This window comes from Necator americanus, chromosome III (genome assembly GCF_031761385.1).
Source record: "Necator americanus strain Aroian chromosome III, whole genome shotgun sequence".
In the NCBI taxonomy this organism is placed as follows: domain Eukaryota; kingdom Metazoa; phylum Nematoda; class Chromadorea; order Rhabditida; family Ancylostomatidae; genus Necator; species Necator americanus.
In genome coordinates this window covers 40,315,491-40,334,688 of record NC_087373.1, presented here as the reverse complement: position 1 = coordinate 40,334,688, position 19,198 = coordinate 40,315,491, and the positions used below count along the sequence as shown (strand labels likewise).

Here is a 19,198-nt window from a genome sequence, read left to right as displayed (position 1 = left end):
TCGTCTGCAGCGCTTCACTTCGATTTCAACATCAGTGCTAAAAAAATATAGTGGAGAAAATATTAATGTGCTTTTAGTGTCAAGTATATAAGACTGCAGCCAATCACTTCTTTTCAAATCTCAACATCTTTTCTTCCACTTCGTTTTCTATTTTCAAAGCTTTTCCTTTTCAAAGCTAACTCACCTTTGAAAATCTGAGATCCGATGAGATTTAGATGCGTTGCCTTGTTCTGTTCGCAATCTGCGCCTGGATTGCTTGTGCTGAAGACGACTGCCGTCCTTTCAAGTCAGTCCGCTTCTCACTTAAGAGCTTCGAAGTGGATTATGCCCCCAAGGGTCACGTTGAAGCTGTGGAGAAGATCCTCGCAAAAAAGCTAGTATGATTTTATTATTTCGTTGAGCCAGTGGAAAATTTTGAATTGCAATTGATCTTGCAACCTGCTATCTAGCAAAGACAAAAACTTCGATTTTTAGCCGAAGGACACTAGTCTGACCGCACTAGGCTTCACAGTAAAGGGTCAAGCGTACCTCGCCGTCATCATTGGAGAGGTAACATTAATTCAGCAGGTTCTCTTAAAACACATAGGGTACTTTTGCTGAAGATGTGAATCATTTAAGGAAAACAGCCAGATCTTATTGTTTTAGAGGACATGAATGAAAATCATTAGAACACTTAGATTTTAGCAGGGAAATCAGAAATTTTAACTTATCAGTATTGGTATACATTTTGTTTGCAATGGATTAGAAATGGACTAGGTTATCCTTTTTATTGTTTTTGTTATTTTTATTTCTTACTCTTTCTGGATCTTAGGTTTAGAGCTGACAGATTACAGACAGCCTTTAGAACAAAAGTTTACAGCTGGAGTTTATTTTGCTGCAGCTGAAAATTCTCAGAACGAGAAGAACGACTTAGTAATAATGTTCTTTTAAGATCGAGAGCAGTCAGGATGTAATTGTTTTCGAAAAGCGGAACTCAGAACTGGTGGGGGGTAGAAGACTATCCGACACGGAGACACATTTGCGCAAATTGGTTCTCTGTAAGCTGCGGTGTATAAGGTCAATGAATCAAATCGGCATCCGCCGACGATGTCCATCTTGAAGATACCGACTGTGGTATTTTAGAAAATAAAGCTGGTTGAATATTATTCTATTTCTTATCACATCTTTGTTTGTTGGAGGGTGCGTTATTCCACTCCTGAAACAATCTGCAATCTTTTGGAAAGATTGTGCAAAGCATTAGTGTGATTTACGCAAGTCTCAAAGCGCACTGTAAACGTAGACGCCGGACTGCATCCATAGAACGCCTGTCTACCAAGTGCAGCGAACAATCGCTTTTATAGGTGCCTCCTCTAAATTTATGTAGTTGTATAAAGTATTTTTTCGCAATCTGTTAGAGGTCCGCTGTAGCCACACGGTCGATGGTTTAACACCGCCCTTGTGCCAGCCATGCCTTTGATTTCTCCTGTTTTGATAAATTGGTGCATGACTTGTCTGGAAAAATGCAACACTGATAACTTGATCACCGGCTCGTCACTTAAAGTTGTTGCATGGGCCAACCCGCGGTCCAAAACCTCAACAATTACGAACTGCCGTAAAACTCGTTGGCTTATCCCAGGTGGATTGGTACGCCAGCGACTTTGTAAAGTGCGAAAGTTCGACTTTCCTTGAATCTTGGCATATAGATTGCAACTTGTCGATAGTCAATCCAGCAGCAGCCAAGATTATTAACAAACGTTATTATGGCTGACGTTTCGGCGTCGTCTCCTTCGTCAGAGCCTGGAAGGTCAGATCATTTGTCACATATCCTCTCAAATGCCTCATCCACAACAAGTCATCATCCCCTAAGATGCTATATCCAAAATCGGAACCAAAAGAGTTAAAAACCTTGTACTTACCTAGGTAGCCGCGTTTCCCTGATATTAGCGGACCTCCGCGTGATAAAACCGCTCCGCTAATACTAATTAGGATGCGACCGGTATATGACCCCGTAGATCAAAACCCGCAAAAGTCTGGATACATAGCCAGCTCGTTGGTCACGGCTATGCATTCTTCCTTTCTATTCATTCTGGACTTTTAGCGTTAATCCAAAACGCCTCCAAAGTTCTGCGAGCTGCAATTTCAGGTTTGCATGATGGTATCGTGGCAGCTATGCAGAAAGGAGCATTTTCATAACACTTTCTGCGATGGGTTCCGAGAGCGGTCGCTGTGTTTGAATGTTTCATCCCACCTAGATGTTCTTTAATACGAACGCAAAGAGGTCGCCCTGTTTCGTCAATATAATCTTCGCTGCATGTTTTGCACGAAATCAAATAAACTACACCAGAGACCAAGCAATCGCCTGCCTTACCAAATGGACATATTACACAGTTCTGAGACGAATGAGGCGAATACGATCGCACATTCTGTTTCGTACTAACTGCTTCCTGAGATTTGTGGGAGGTATTTCAACAACTCTCACTTGGTCGTCGAGACCACACCTAACCAGACTTGCCCTTATCGCCTTACGCAGGTCGTCGGTTATGAAAGGTAAGCAGAAATTGATTTTTTTGGATTCTTCCACCTTGGCATAATCTCGCTGCGCAATAAGATCTGGCCTACGAGTTACATCATCTATGTAGCTATTAGAGGTTGCGATCCGCTGCGCCAAGTTAACCGCATCGATCCGCTCCTGGACATCAGGTGTTACCCATATGACTGTCCTAAACATGTTCCGAATGACTGATTTTTTTGTTTTCCAAGGGTGAGCTGAAAGACAGTGAACTAGTATGTTTTTACTTCTAGGTTTTCGAAACCATCGTGTCTTCCACTTACCACTGTACTGTTGGACCACTGTATTTCCACGTTAAGGAAGGACAGCCAATTTTCTTTGGGTTTCTCCCGTGTAAACTGTATGTAAGGGGATTGGTGGTTTAGAAGCTCAAAACAAGTGTACATCTCGTCTTGAGTGGGACATATGATAAAGCAGTCATCAATCTAACGACAGTACAGGAAAGCTCTTCGTTCCAGGATGGGTTGTTCTATTTTGAACATGAACGCAATGGCTAGTGTGGGAGCTAGCCTTTGCCCCATGGCCAAACCCCTGATCTGTCTGTAGTAGTGTCCCGACCAGCGAAATATGGAGCACTTTAGACATTCACCCAGGAGCGTAATGATTTGCCTTATGGAAAACCCGTACAGGTTCAGACTGTCTTGGTGTTCTACGAGTAGCTCGAACACGGCCTGCAATGCAGCGCTGTTTGAGACATTGGTGTAAAGAGAAGTGAGATCGAAAGATTCAACGACACATTCTTTTCCTAAGAGCGCGCTTCGAAGTTGCTCAAGAAACATGTTGGTGTTGGATAAATGAGCGGGAACATACTTAAGCAACGGAGCAAGTATGACGTTTAAAAGCCACGATATTCTAACATTAACAGAAACACGAGGCGGTATTTTCGCACCTTTTGAAAAATGGTCAAGGCTACGACTACTAGGGTTTGCTGCAATTATTAAAAAGTGTTTTTGGTTCGTTTTCGATGCAGTAGCCTAACGAATTTCCCTTGAAGTCTAGACTTGGCATTAGAGCGAATAGTATCACAAATAATTTTTGACTCACCCACGATTCTCCTCTAAAGGTTGCTGAGCACGAATCATCTACAACTCTCTTCTTTACAAGCACCCTTTAACAACATCGAATACAGTTGATCTTGCTTTATCTTCAGTGCCTTTCGAAGTAGAAGTTTCTCGAGTTCTCTCACTTGTCGGCTCCCCTTCGTTAGTCCGCATGTTTCGTATAGCCGCTTGTTGGAATTAAAGTTCGGAACGACGTGGAATTTTAAACAGCGGGCGGAGAAACTGGGTGGATTGCTTTTCTGAGACGATCTTCTGTCTCAAAGAAAGGGCTTCTCGTACAAGTTGAACACAAGTTGTTGGTACATCTTCCTAAAGTGCGAAAGTAGTAAAAACATATTAGTTTACTGTTTTTCAGCTCACCCCTGGAAAAGAAAGAAATCAGTCATTCGGGACATGTTAAGGACAGCCGTAAGGGTGATATCTGATGTTTAGAAGCGGATCGATGCGTCCAGGAGTGGATCGATGCCAAGGTGGATGAATCCAAAAAGATCAATTTCTGCTTACCTTTCATAACCGACGACCTGAGTAAGGCGATAAGGGCAAGTCTGGTTAGGTGTGGTCTCGACGACCAACTGAGAGTTGTTGAAATACCTCCCACAAATCTCTACCTAGGTAAGTACAAGGTTTTTAACTCTTTTGGTTCCGATTTTGGATATAGCATCTTAGGGGATGATGACTTGTTGTGGATGAGGAATTTGAGAGGATATGTCACAAATGATCTGACTTTCCAGGCTCTGACGAAGGAGACGACGCCGAAACGTTAACCGTAGAAAAGTTTGTTAACAATTTTGGCTGTTGCTGGATTGACTATCGACAAGCTCCACTTTATAAAGTATTTTTGCTGGAAATCCAATTCGTTTTCAAGTAGTTTATTTGGTAAAATCGGCTTCGAATGGCATCGTACATTTGAATCTTTGAAAATTTTACGAGAAAAAACACTACCTTCTCAGAAAAAGTGCGGAATATGTAGCAGTTATCAGTTGGTCATTATTGGTTTGGAAGTACCGATAGCTTACGTTCTCTACAAGACCTCTCTACAAGACCTCTCTACAAGAGTTCAAGACCTCTAGCCCTCTACTTTTATTTGTAACCGTCAAAGAATAGATTGTCGTTTGAATAGACACTAAGGATGCATGCTAGTCTAGTAGCACTCCTTTTCCTTTCGTTTTTTAGGACAGGAGTAGATTTTAGGGCAGACACACACGGAATGCTGGCTTTAAGCGAGTGAGCGTAACGGTAAGTGAGTCTCACAAGCAGCAGAAAACTCATCTCTTCACCATTCCGTATGTAGCATTTTTCAGTTGGTCATCATTGGTTTGGACGTACCGATAGCTTACGTCCTCTACACCCAGTTCAAAACTTCCACGCTAATACTTTTATTTGTAACCGTCAAAGAATAGATGATCCTTTGAATAGATTAAGGATGCATGCTAGTCTAGTAGCATTCCTACTACTAGCAATCGCATTCTCGGCCTCCATTGTTCAGCAGAATCAAATCGTTTTTTAAGACAGGCGCACTTTTTGGGACGGACGCACACGGAGTGCTGGCGCTAAGCGAGTGAGCGTAACAGTAAGTGAGTCTCACGAGCAGCAGGACACTTATCTGTTCACCATTCCGAAACGGAAGCTTCTATAAGCATACTGAGACGAGGGACTCACAGTAACCCTGGATTGATTCAGTCTTTATGTTGACATAAAAAGTCCTGCGAAGACGAGAAATTTAGAAATTTAGGACGATACGATCAGACGAAATGGTTTTTCTTAAATCCCCTTAACGGATGGATGGACCTTTGTGCCTCCTAAAACATCAAATCAGATATACTTAATTCAAAGACGGCTGTATGTAAACATAACTGAAATCGTTTTAGATTCGATCATAGGCGCTGCTCTGAAGGTTTTTCTTCCGCGTTCAGTATGGTTGTTCAGAGTTCATCTACAATTCACGAGCAATAATCAAAATCGCTAAAAACTGATTAGCAGTGAAACGTCTGTAGCTCTTTATTGATTATTTTCAATTAAAATTAAGTGAAAATGAGAGGTTTTAGACCGCTTGTGAAGTTAACTAAAAGAACGAGATTTCAGGTATAATAATTACAAATTGAATTTGTTGATTTCTTGAACGATTAGGGAATAAGGAATTTCGCAGTATGTTACTGCTTGTTTCTTCTCCCAGACACATGAAAAGTCTCGGTTCCTTCCATGTTTCTCCGGCTAGATCTTCCACTTGTCCAAGATAAACCACACAAGAAGCATACAGTTCAACTGGTTACTACAACGGCATATGACAACACGATGCATATCTTAAGAAACCTAAAACAAAATAAAACAAATAAACAGTTTGGAGGGGAAACAGCCTGGAGGAAAAAAAACAAATAAGATAAACGATAAACAATGATAAAAAAGCGAAAAATAAATAAAAAACAAAAACCAAAATAAACCTATTTCGGCTCGACATTTCCAGCCGATTCCAACCACAGATCACTAGCAGAAACTTCCCAATGGAGTTCAAACGTCGACTTCATACAAACTCTGCGGAATTTTACCTTCTTCGCAGTTGTGAAAGTTGAGCTGAAAAAACGAGTATCTTAAAAAGATTACTGCACTACAGATTTCTGAACCACAAATGTTAAAAAGAATGCTTAGCGTAGCTTTTCTCACTCTCCGTACTAAAATTTTGTGGAAAACACTGCAGAAGCTCCAGATATCAACACAAAAACGTTAAAAAAAAGTTGACAATTGCCTAAAGTGTTCGCAAAAATAATTTGGAGAGACTTTTTTCTCTTCCAGTATAGACTAACATTGGTAGAGTGGATTGCAATGTGTCCACCGGCGACAGATGCCTACAGAAGGGGGTGCGACGGGTCCACCGGCGTCAGATTGGTCCACAGGCGCCAGATACCTAAAGAAGGGAGTGCGACGGGTCCACCCGCGCCAGACTCTTATAGAAGCGGGTGCGACGGGTCCAATGGCGTTGAATTGGTGCACCAACACCAGTGCGCAATAACTTTGTGCAGATGTCGCGAAAGGTAAATTAGACGTTGCAACCGTTCCATATTCATGACCACTGCACGTGTTGCATTGCATTGCACCTCTATGAATCCTCAACGTATCAATTTCCTTGCACGTTCGTCTCAACTTGGTGCCATGCCTTCTTCAAAAAGTGCAAAAACCCACACAAACAGTTGCCTAAATGGTACCCAACAACTTACTTGATCTGATGTAGAACTTAACTTTATCAGTGCGATGATTTACGTCATTTTATGTTAAAGCATCATTCTTTGATGGTTGTTGGGGAAAACAGGAAGATCATCCATACCTCGAGAAATGCTTTAGAATTGTGCCTATATTATATTGAAACCGAAGGAGTGTTTGAAGCTAAGGTTATTCTCAAAATGTAGAGCTGACGCGTTAGAAAGAAGACTTTGAAATCTTTTGCCTTTATTTATGGTGAAAAAGAAAGAAGAAAACGTTGCTAGAAAAAGAGAATTCTGATTTTACAGAAAATGTCACTACTATGAACTTCCATTGATCAGTGAAGGGGAGCAACGCTAAAATCACAGAAAGTATGAAGTCCGGCTTTAGCCGGATATTCAGACTTTTATAATATAATACTTATACTATATTATATTATAACCAGTCTGAGCGTCCGGTCAAAGCCGGACTTCAGATCTTCTCCTGTGTTTGCTTCGCTCGTCTTCACTGATCAACGAAAATTAATATTAGTGCTATTAGTTCTACGAAATTGGACTTGTGTATCTCCAACAGTCTTTCTTCCTTTTTATATTATAACTAAAAGCGGAAGATTTCATAGTCTTCTTTCTAAACGCGTCATTTCTACATTTGGAGAACATTCGAGCTTCAGCTTCAAACACTCCTTATCAATACATTATAGACAAAATTCGAAGGTATCACGCGAAATATGGGAATTCCTCAAGTTTTCCAAGTTGACAACAATTTTAATCTGAATTCTTCCTACACCTTTTGCTGGTTTTTTTTATTGCAGAAACCAAGCGGTAAATTAATTAAAGGAATATTTCTTTTCTATTTCAAAGGTGCTAAATTTATAGCTACTGAAGGTTCGATTACCAGCAGTGTAGGATATTTGGAAAACGCGCTGTTTACCTCTGTGGATTCAGGAGAGGTCCGTTTCGTAACGAGAAGTTTGGGAATCTCAGCTCCTCCACAGCCTATATATTTGTAACCGCGGAAATATTGAAAAAATTAAATATTGATAATAATGATTATAATAATAATGTTGAATTCATGGATGTGACTTGGGTGGTCCATGTTAACTTAGTCCCATCCCAACGATAGCAATCCGAACTTCAACCTTACTAGTAGACTGAGTGGAATTGATCGGCTCTTTTTCCCGAGAATGGGTGCCGGCACTTAACGACTGAGTATTAGGCATGTAGACCAAACGAGGGAGATCAGAACTTATATGTTTCCTATCCTGGAAAAATCCTAACCAACAATGCTGAGATAATTGCAGTGAGTTGTGGGAATCCCATTACACTTTGCTGTTGGTTTAACCGATACCGCTGAAAGATAGCAGAAATGATGGTCTCCTATGGAAATGTGAAGCTTAAGAACACAAGATCAGAAGAAGGATTTTTAGAATTCCATCAACAATCCGTCATTATGCTATCTTCAAAGCGTTTTTAGAAAAGATCTGAAACCGCCATAAATTTTAATTTAGATGTATTAGATGCAGAAGCAGCTGTTTTAACATACACGAAATAATTTCAGATTGGCCTGCAAGTGCTACCTTAATGTATTTATCCCCACCTTTTTCCAGGTGTTTTTAGAATAGGAGGGCAAGATCACCATGATCTTATTAGCCGAAAAGGATGGCTGTTCATCGATTTTGGTCAGCAACGATTAAGTTAATCAGCAGATGTTTTCTACAGAAAGATGATGCTTGATCCTCTTTCCATTCCAGGATTCTCGGATCGTTTACTTACAGGAGCTTAGGGATTAATAGATTGAACGATTAATAGATTGATCACTCAGAGCCGTGAGAAGGCGAATACTCCAGAAAATTAAAAATCCTAGCGGATCGTTTTCGAAGAAATCCAGTGGCTAGCAATTCTAGTTATCCTCATTTCAATAGTTTTCAGCCCAACGACAAGTGGATCATCTGGATAAAGGGCGCTGCAAAAGATGGAAGGAAGGTCACTTATGCGTTAACCGGAGAGGTAAATAGATTAATGTTTAAAAATAGTTAAAGCTCTCCTATTTCGCTACGTAATTGGATATAAATTATCTACGTGAGCATCTCCAGCGCATATTTTCTGTTTAGCTCCAAAAGGACACTAACATTCCTTTAAAGACGCACAGTATTTTGCAAAATTCCTATGTCTAATTTTTTATTAACGTAACGTTAGAACATACCTTTTTATCAGTATATCAATGTCAACATAATAGTATTTCAATCAATAGTAAACATGATTAGACAGCATGTAATTTCGGTGGATTAGAGCTAAAAGAATGGAATGTGACTGTAAAGTTTGATCTTAGAACAGTAGATTCATAAGAATATCAAGAAAATAATACTTTTTTTTCAGGTGAGACGTCCTAAAAACGTGGTGTTCGATGGTCATTGGCATCTGAAACATGCTAGAACTTTCGAACCCGCTGAAGTGTCATCTAAGTTTCGGAACTGCTAACGGCTTGATGTTAAATCAAAAGTGCTGTTTTAAAAAAGCGATTCTTTAGACTAGCATAGCTTTGTGGATATAGTTTAAAGGATTTAGTTCGAAAAAGTTTATTGTTAACCCAACGTTTCGTTTACCTTACCTAACGTACCTGTTTATTTCGGTTTTTAGGTCCCTTAAGATATGTATTGGCCAGTATAAACAAAGTTGTTGTAGTAACAAGTGGAAGATTTAACAGTAGAAACAATGAAGATGTTGATGTGCAGGCAACAACACAGTGCAACATTCCTTAATCCTTAATCGTTTAACAAATAAACTAATTCAACTTGTTATTATTATACCTGAAATCTCATTTTCTTAGTTAACTTCACAAGCAGTCTAAAACCTCTACCATTTTCACTTAAATTTAATCTAAAAAAATCAATAAAAAACTACACACGTTCCATTGCTAATCAGTTTGTAGCGATTTTAGATTATTGCTTGTGAATGGTATGCGAACATTGAACGATGGCACTGAACGCGGAGGAAAAACCTTTAGAGCAGCACCTATGGTCGAGTCTAAAACGATTTCAGTTATGTTGATGTACAGCTGTCTTTGTATTGAGCATATCTGAATTGATGTTTCTGTAGGCACAAAGGTCCATCCATCCGTTAAGTCAATTTAAGAAAAACCATTTCGTTTGAAAGTGTCGTTCTAAATTTCTCGTCTCCGCAGGAGCCTACATTTTCCGCCGTTTGTCAGCGGCAAGGACTGAATCAATCCAGGATTACTGTGAGCTCCTAGTCTCGCTATCCCTAGAGCTTCCTCTTCGGAATGGTGAACAGATAAGTGTCCTGCTGCTCGTGAGACTCACTTACTGTTACGCTCACTCGCTTAGCGCCAGCACTCCGTGTGCGTCCGTCCCAAAAAGTGCGCCTGTCTTAAAAAACGATTTGATTCTGCTGAACAATGGAGGCCGAGAATGCGATTGCTAGTAGTAGGAATGCTACTAGACTAGCATGCATCCTTAATCTATTCAAAGGATCATCTATTCTTTGACGGTTACAAATAAAAGTATTAGCGTGGAAGTCTTGAAATAGGTGTAGAGGACGTAAGCTATCGGTACGTCCAAAGCAATGATGACCAACTGATAATTGCTACGTATTCCGCACTTTTTTCAGAGAAGGTACTGTTTCTCTCATAGAATGTTCAAAGATTCAAATGTAAGGTGCCATTCACAGCTGATTTTACCAAGACGCTACTTGAATACGAATTGGATATCCAGTAAAAATACATTATTAAGTCACTGGCGTCCATCCACTTGGGATGCGCCAACGAGTTTCGATGCAACTCGTAATCGTTGAGGTTTTGGAACGCGTGTTGGACTATGCAATGACCTAGAGTGACGAGCCTATGATCAGGTTAGCCTACGACGTGGGATTCATGCGCCGCAGGCAGGGGACGTTCGGAGCTGCACATTTGGTGCGACGCACCAAAAAAATGGGTTACCATAATTATTGATGCAACAACACCGAGCGATATTTCACAGCGGATTTGCCGAGAAGTGACTGAGAAGTAGTGAACAGAGAATATCGAATACTCAAAATAATCTTTTCGAATTACAGCGGTAACGAAAGAGTATAGGTGTAGGATACGGTTGGGGTATTCTTCAAGTGTAGTGCTGACTCCTTAAGGATGAAAACTACGAAATTTTGCATCAGTGCCCAGAGTTTTTAGAGAAAGAACGACCAAAAAAGTTGCGAGGAAAAGAAAAATCTAATTTTGTATCAAAAATATACAGAAAGTGCCCGAACTTTCAATTCTTATTGACTAGAGAAGGCGAGCGAAAACAACAAGAACTCTAAACTCTAACTTTAGCAGTACGCTTAAACTAGTTTATCAGTAACTCACCATTACATCTGTTTACACATGATTTTAGATATGCTAGGTGCAAAAGCAGCTATTCTAGCATCAATGAAATCGTTTCAGATTAGACTGTAAAATTTAAAAACGCTATAAACTGATTAACGAAAAAGGACGGCTGTTCATCGGTTTTTGTCAGCAAGGATCAAGTAAATCAGCAGATGTTTCCTACAGAAAGATAATGCTTGATTCTCTTTCCATTCCAGGATTGTCGCACACTTACAGGAGCTTAGGGATTAATAGATTGAACGATTAATAGATTGATCACTCAGGGCCGTGAGAAGGCGAATACTCCAGAAAATTAAAAATCCTAGCGGATCGTTTTCGAAGAAATCCAGTGGGTAGCAATTCTAGTTATCCTCATTTCAATAGTTTTCAGCCCAACGACAAGTGGATCATCTGGATAAAGGCCGCTGCAAAAGATGGAAGGAAGGTCACTTATGCGTTAACCGGAGAGGTAAATAGATTAATGTTTAAAAATAGTTAAAGCTCTCCTATTTCGCTACGTAATTGGATATAAATTATCTACGTGAGCATCTCCAGCGCATATTTTCTGTTTAGCTCCAAAAGGACACTAACATTCCTTTGAAGACGCACAGTATTTTGCGGAATTCCTATGTCTAATTTTTTATTAACGTAACGTTAGAACGTACCTTCTTATCAGTTTATCAATGTCAAAATAATAATATTTCAATCATTAGTAAGCATGTTTAGACAGCATGCAATTTCGGTGGATTAGAGTTAAAAGAATGGAATGTGACTGTAAAGTTTGATCTTGGAATAGTAGATTCATAAGAATATCAAGAAAAAAAAATGATAATGTTCTTTTCAGCTCTCGAGAATTGACGAATTTGATAGAGTGGCGTTCGATGGTCATACGGAACTGAAAAATGCTAGAACTTTCAAGTCCTACGAATTGGCATCTAACCTTTGCTAACGGCTTAATTTAAAATCGAAAATGCTGCATTGATAAAAGTGCCTTCACTAACTCAGCTTTGTGGACACAGCTTAAGGAATTGACAAAGTCAACTCCATATGATTCTGTTCGGCGATTCTGCTTCGATTTGACGTCGTTCTCCACGTGAGTTTTCGAAACATCCTTGAAAAGTAGTAGGAATTCTGCGCAGGCATCTCAGGATTTTAACCCAGCTTATAGAATTGTTTCTGTTCCCATCAACATATGTGCAGATAGGGATCCAGTAGAAATGATTAAAAAGAAAAGAAAATTTCACATGAAAATTGAAAATATGTAACTCTTTCACTTCTATCAAGATCGTTCTCAAAGATAATTCGGATTCTTGAGCTATCCACAAAATTAGACAAAGATATTGAAAGTGGAATTGAGCTCTAACGTTGAGGTTAGCAGTAAAATTACAGAAATTGTTTTGCTTATCGGCGGATCTTTTCAAGTTTCAAAGTGAGTGTACCCTGAGTCCAGCACCTCCAAGGATGTCTTTCAGAAAAGGAATTTCTCAAGACTTCTTTTAGGTCACGTAATAACAGTGAATCTACCAGAGATTCTCATCGTCATCAACCTACTGAAATGAAGAGCATTGTAGTCTTAACACTAAAACGTCTTAACTTAGCGAAGGAGCTATTAAAGCTGACAGATTTTCAATCAGCAGACTTTGAAAATATTTAAATGGCCACCTTTTTGCACGCAGATCATCTCTGATCTAACCCTGCAATAAATCACTGAGCGGTCTGACTAACCCTTCCCATCTGGGGTCTCGTAGCGCCTCAACACTTGCGGATGTTTCTTTCTATTCCAGTACTGGGCATTTTCAGCCGTCATTGCTTTCCTCATCACAGTATGAAGCTTCTGCTGGACCGTATTTCCCAGCAAGGAACTTTTTTTTTGCTCCTCGCGTTTGAATGAACATATTAGAATTTGAAATTCCCTGCTGCCCTTTTCTATATTATTTTCCATGCTCACCATTATTTCCTTTATTTCCAGCGATTTAATCTCTGTGATTTTTAGAACACACACAAGGCAATTCTGGGTAGCTGGCTTTTATGGAACGGAAACTAAGGGATAAAATTCGTGCACAGAGGATTAGATTTTTGCGAAGCAAAAGCTTCAGTGATCACTTCTTCGAATTCACCATGGATTTTTTAAGGCAAAAATATCCTTTTTCCGCCGCTAATGTGGAGTTATTCGTTAGTTGTTGAGTCAGAAGAAGCAGAAGTGTGTGTATTCAGCTATGGAAAAAATGTCGGAATGACTTCGAGCCTTGCAGTTTGTGAGATCGATATTACTACTATTATTACTATATTATTATTATATTATTACTTATTCTTCTTCGAGTCAATTGAAAAGTTTGACTATCAATGAACCTCGGCATACTTAGATGTCATATTGATTTTTTGATGACCCGTACACGAGGTTATTAAATAATTTCATTGGTTAACGCTTTGGCAAATCACCTTCTTCAGAGCCTGGAATAGCCGATTCAATTATTCAAGTAATGGTGAGGATGAAAATTAGTATAGAAAAAGGCAGCAGGGAATTTCAAATTCCACGCTACTTGGCGACTATACTGAATGTCCAGCATTGATCGGAGGCGCCTAGCATGGGCCGTTGACTGATCGATCACTAGAGCAAATGGTTCGAATGTCTCATTCGGATCAGAAGAACCATCCGAGATATGGCGCGAGTTTCCGTGTCATCGATGCACATTCGCCCTTGCGGTTCACTTCAAGAATTTTGGCTTGGATCCTAGATGCCTCCAGCGATTTTCCAGCCAACGATTTAGATTTTTTTTTTACTAAGAATTGGACCCTGACATCAAAATCGGCTCCGTCGTGTTTTTGTATTCCATGGACATCTTAAGGTTCCTACTCTCGTAACTTATTCTTTCCATTTACCTGCTCTTTAATGCGGATATATAGCTGTCGTGCCAACAAACTCGTTTCCACAGCTAGCGTATGAAATCAAGTATATTATTCTTCTTTGATGGTGGAGAATTATGTATTTCTGGATCTACTATCACTAGATTAGTGCTATTGGTGTCGATGCCAATAATGCGCGTCCGGATCCAATCATTTTCGACGCAAAGATCCAATTCTATCTGCTTCAGTTTCTCAATGAAATGTTCATGTTGCTGATGTTGTTCAAGTATTAAATGCAGTGGAAAAATCTGGACAGAGGGCAATCAATATCAGTACCAAACTATGAACGAACTCTATTTCGGGAAACTTTCGATTGAAGTGGTCAAAATACGAGTAAAAGTAGCATTTCAATGAAATTTTCAATGAATTCGAAATCAAACTGAAAGAGTAGCAAAGCTGTCAGATAATGACGGGTAAGGTCAAGATTTAAGCCAACTGTTAGGTGCATTGGGTAAGGTGGGAGCTGGTAAATCGTCCAGGAAATCTGATCCAATAAGTTGTGTCCCAGTTATGGATTAAATTAAACTGCCAATTAACATAGATTAAAGTGTGGATTAAAGTATTATGTTAAAGGATTAAAACTAACTATTAGGACTAAATAAAGTCTTAAATTCTCTAAAATAAGGGTGTATAGCGTTTCAAGTTTTGACGTTCGACTGCAATTCGGAATCGGTAAAATTCTGCACGTTGGGTTACGGTACGGTTGGTTTATGAGTAATGTTTTTATGTATGAAGACTACACTCCATGCAACTTTTGCAATTCTTCCAGGTTTAGTCCGTTGATTATTGGGATTCGCCTGAATGTTGTTGACCATCATCCTTGTCATTTAAGTGATAATTACCACTAATCTTTTCGTGATTTTGGAGTCTTGAAGTTCTCTGTATCAGTTACATTTGGGGTAGCTGAAGAATTCTCTTTGTTGTTTACAGTAACAGCATTGAATCTGCTACTGCTAGCCGTGGGAATGCATAGGGATTCACAGCGCGGAACTCTCAAACTGTGCGAAGAGGGCGCAGTGTGTCGTGGTAGTGGCATAGATGTCTCGATGTTATGTGCCGTCGTGCATCCAGGAAGTTTATTTTGAATGTTCTATAGCCCTGAGAATGATGTGTGATAAGGAAGGTGCTGTACAGTCGGAAGTGAGCTAACAGATTTGGAAAGTCTGAGATAAATTTGATAAGATCGCCAATTAAATGAGGGTAAACTTTATTAGTCTTTTCGCTAATTTAGGAAGTTTTAGTATTGACACCACACTCTTCTCTTCGTAACAAAATATTCATGATGACCAGAATTGCTGGTAAATCCTCTGCTACTATGCTACCTCACAGTCAACCTCGCAGAAGTTTTTTTCCGCATCTTCTGAAATCCGTAATCTTTAAATCTGCGAGCAGTTTAGAGAGTTTGGACTCGTCGTACAGTGATTTTGAAATGAAGAAAGATTAGAATTAAGTGATGCTTTTGTAAGTAACGGCATTTCTGAAATTTTACTACTAATCTGAATCGCCTACTCAAATCCAATTTCAGCACCTCTGATTAGGTTTGTGAACAGCGAAAGAAACCAGATTCTCCATGAGTGTGGCCTTCACAGATGTCACTGAGTTTTCTCACCCTTTATCGCTTTTCTTTTCATCATTTCTACTGGATCCCCACCGACATTGATGGTAACAAGAACAATTTTAGAAACCTTATCAGAATGCTGTAAGGTGTCTGTGCAGATTCCCCGAAAATTTTTTAAAGATGCATCGAAGATTCACAAACAGAACGATGAAGACGAAAACAACCGAATGCAATCAACGTTCTTTATTAAAATTCTTCGATCTATATCCACAAAACTATGTTACTTATGATACTTTTATCAGTACGGCATCATTCTCGATTTAACAACTCTCGAATAACTTAGCAAGTGTAATCACTAGGCACTACTTCACCGACCTGAAAAAGTTGTTACATTTTTCTGTTACCTTTGACCCTCGAACACCACTCTGTTCACATGAGAAAGCTTCCAGATCCGAAAAAATGCTATATTCTATTCCTTCTTAATCAAATGAATCTCCAGCTGCACGGTTAAAATTGACAAGCCGGTCGGAATCTTTCAACTCTAAACCACAAACCATCGTCAAATTTTTCGGCTTTGACCACCCAACCGACCACTCGCTACGAAAAGCCACCTGAAATGGCTTTGCAAATGAGCCACGTGATCTTCGAATAAAAATCCGAGTACTAAATAATTAAGAGTTCTTTACCTAATGTTTTTTTTTTCATAAAATCAGAGTAGAGGAAAGAGGTATGGAAGCCTAGAAATCACGGTGTCGCTGCAATTTAGTAATGCCTTCTCATAGGTCTCCACGAACAAAAACAGCAACGCACAAAAAACACTTGTTATCGATCGAGTCGATAGTTGATGCCGAGCCCTAAAGGCTTAAGGGGCAACGAGAATCCGGGATCCTTATGGCATTGCCTATGTACAAGATGGAAAGTGGATATGAATGATAAATGAGCTGTTTCCTCATTGCAATTCGTCGTTCAATCATGTTTTGATAATTATTGATAATTGATAATTTTCACTACACCTTTCTGACTGTTGTACTCGTTAAATTCTGCTTCTGCTTCTCCCTTGTTTTTCTTTAATGTTTTTTATTACTAATTTCCTTCCGTGACTACTAGATGAGATGTATGATTCTTGTACGATTTTTTTTTAGATTTTTGCTGTAAACTACATGGACTTGTGATTTACTAAAATTTAGTGTACATGTAATAGTTACTAAATATGCAGCAGAAGCAACTCAAGAATGAGGAAAAAAGTAAGAAGGAGATTAGTGTTTAGAACTAAAAGTATCAGTTATATCCAACCACATTTACTTTCATGAAGATTCATGAGATTTCATGAGGATTCATGAATCGTATTCATTTGGATATGGTATGTCACTGCATACTTTTTCTGCATCCACTCAGATTAACAGGAGCGGTTTTTTATCAATGTTAATCTATACTGGAAGAGAAACAAGTCCCTCCAAACTCTTTGGGAACACTTCAGGCGATTGTCAACTTTTTTAAAACTCTTTTGCATTGATATCTGGAGCCGTTGCAGTGTTTTACCACAAAATATTGGTATGATGAATTATAAAAGCTTCGCTAGGCATTCTTTTCAACATTTGTGGTTTAGCAATCTGTAGTGTAGTAAGATACTCGTTTTTTTTTTAGCTCAACTTTCACAACCGCGATGAAGGTAAGGTTCCGCAGAGTTTGTATAAAGTCGACGTTTGAACTCCACTGGGAGTTTCTGCTAGTGATCTGTGGTTGGAATCGGCTGGAAATGTCCAGCCGGAATAGGTTCGACTGTTTATTTTGGTTTTTATTTTTTATTTATTTTTTGTTTCTTTATTATTGTTTATTGTTTATTTTATTTGTTTTTTTTTCCTCCAAACTGTTTCCCTTCCAAACTGTTTATTTGTTTTATTTTGTTTTAGGTTTCTTAAGATATGCATCGTGTTGTCATATGTTGTTGTAGTAACCAGTTGAACTGTATGCTTCTTGTGTGGTTTATCTTGGACAAGTGGAAGATCTAGCCGGAGAAACATGGAAGGAACCGAGACTTTTCATGTGTTTGGGAGAAGAAACAAGCAGTAACATACTGCGAAATTCCTTAATCCCTAATCGTTCAAGAAATCAACAAATTCAATTTGTAATTATTATACCTGAAATCTCGTTCTTTTAGTTAACTTCACAAGCGGTCTAAAACCTCTCATTTTCACTTAATTTTAATTAAAAATAATCAATAAAGAGCTACAGACGTTTCACTGCTAATCAGTCTGTAACGATTTTGATTACTGCTTGTCAATTGTGGGTGAACTTTGAACGATCATGCTGAACACGGAGGAAAAACCTTTAGAGCAGCACCCATGGTCGAGTCTAAAACGATTTCAGTTATGTTGATGTACAGATGTTTTTGCATTGAGCATATCTGAATTGATGTTTCTGTAGGCACAAAGGGTTCAGGAAATTTGAGAATAACCATTTTGTTTGATCGTGTCATCCTAACTTTCTCATCTCCGCAGGAACCTACTTTTTCCGCCGTTTGTCAGCTGCGGGGACTGAATCAATCCAGGATTACTGTGAGCTCCTCGTCTCGCTATCCCTAGAGCTTCCTCTTCGGAATGGTGAAGAGATGAATTTTCTGCTGCTTGTGAGACTCACTTACCGTTACGCTCATTCGCTTAATGCCAGCACTCCGGGTGTGTCCGTCCTAAAAAGTACGCCTTTCCTAAAAAAACGAAAGGAAAAGGAATGCTACTAGACTAGCATGCATCCTTAATCTATTCAAAGGACAATCTATTCTTTGAACGTTACAAATAAAAGTATAAGCGTGGAAGTCTTGAACTGGATGTAGAGGACATAAGCTATCGGTACGTCCAAACCAATGATGACCAACTGAAAAATGCTACATACTCCGCTCTTTTTCATAGAAGGTAGTGTTTTTCCCGTAGAATTTTCAAAGATTCAAATGTACGATGCCATTTGAACCTGATTTAACCAAAAAATTACTTGAAAACGAAATGGATTTCAGTAAAAATACTTTATAAAGTCGCTGGCGTACCAATCCACTTGGTATGCGAAAACGAGTTTTACGATGGCAATTCGTAATCGTTGAGGTGTTGGAACGCGAGTTGACCCATGGAACGACTTGAAGTGACGAGCCGATCATCAGGTTAGTGTTGCATCTTCCCGGAGAAGTCTGGCACCAATTTATCGATCCAGGAGAAATCCAAGGTTTGTTTGGCACACGGTCGATGTCAAACCATCGACCGTGTGGCTACAGCGGACCTCTAACCGATTGCGCCACACGCGCCCACAAAAAATACTTTACACAACCACATAAATTTAGAGGAGGCACCTATAAAAGCGATTGTTCGCTGCACGTGGTAGACAGGCGTTCTCTGGATGCAGTCCGGCGTCTACGTTAACAGTGCGCTTTGGGACTTGCGTAAGTCACACTAATGCTTTGCACAATCTTTCCAAAAGATTGCAGATTGTTTCAGGAGTGGAATAACGCACCCTCCAACAAACAAAGATGTGATAAGAAATAGAATCAAATTCAACCAGTTTTATTTTCTAAAATACCACATTCGGTATCTTCAA

The 19,198-nt window shown here is 39.3% G+C and overlaps 1 protein-coding gene across 1 annotated transcript; it reads left to right on the top strand.

Moving 5' to 3' along the window:
- Window positions 1-215: 215 nt before the first annotated feature.
- Window positions 216-12,106, top strand: RB195_012452 (uncharacterized protein; the record flags this gene model as incomplete). The annotated part of the gene is made up of 3 exons (XM_064194303.1): window positions 6,446-6,588; window positions 11,524-11,626; window positions 12,002-12,106. The coding sequence occupies 3 exons, from the start codon at window positions 6,446-6,448 to the stop codon at window positions 12,104-12,106; spliced, it is 351 nt and encodes a 116-aa protein (XP_064051886.1).
- Between the last annotated feature and the right edge of the window lie 7,092 nt (window positions 12,107-19,198).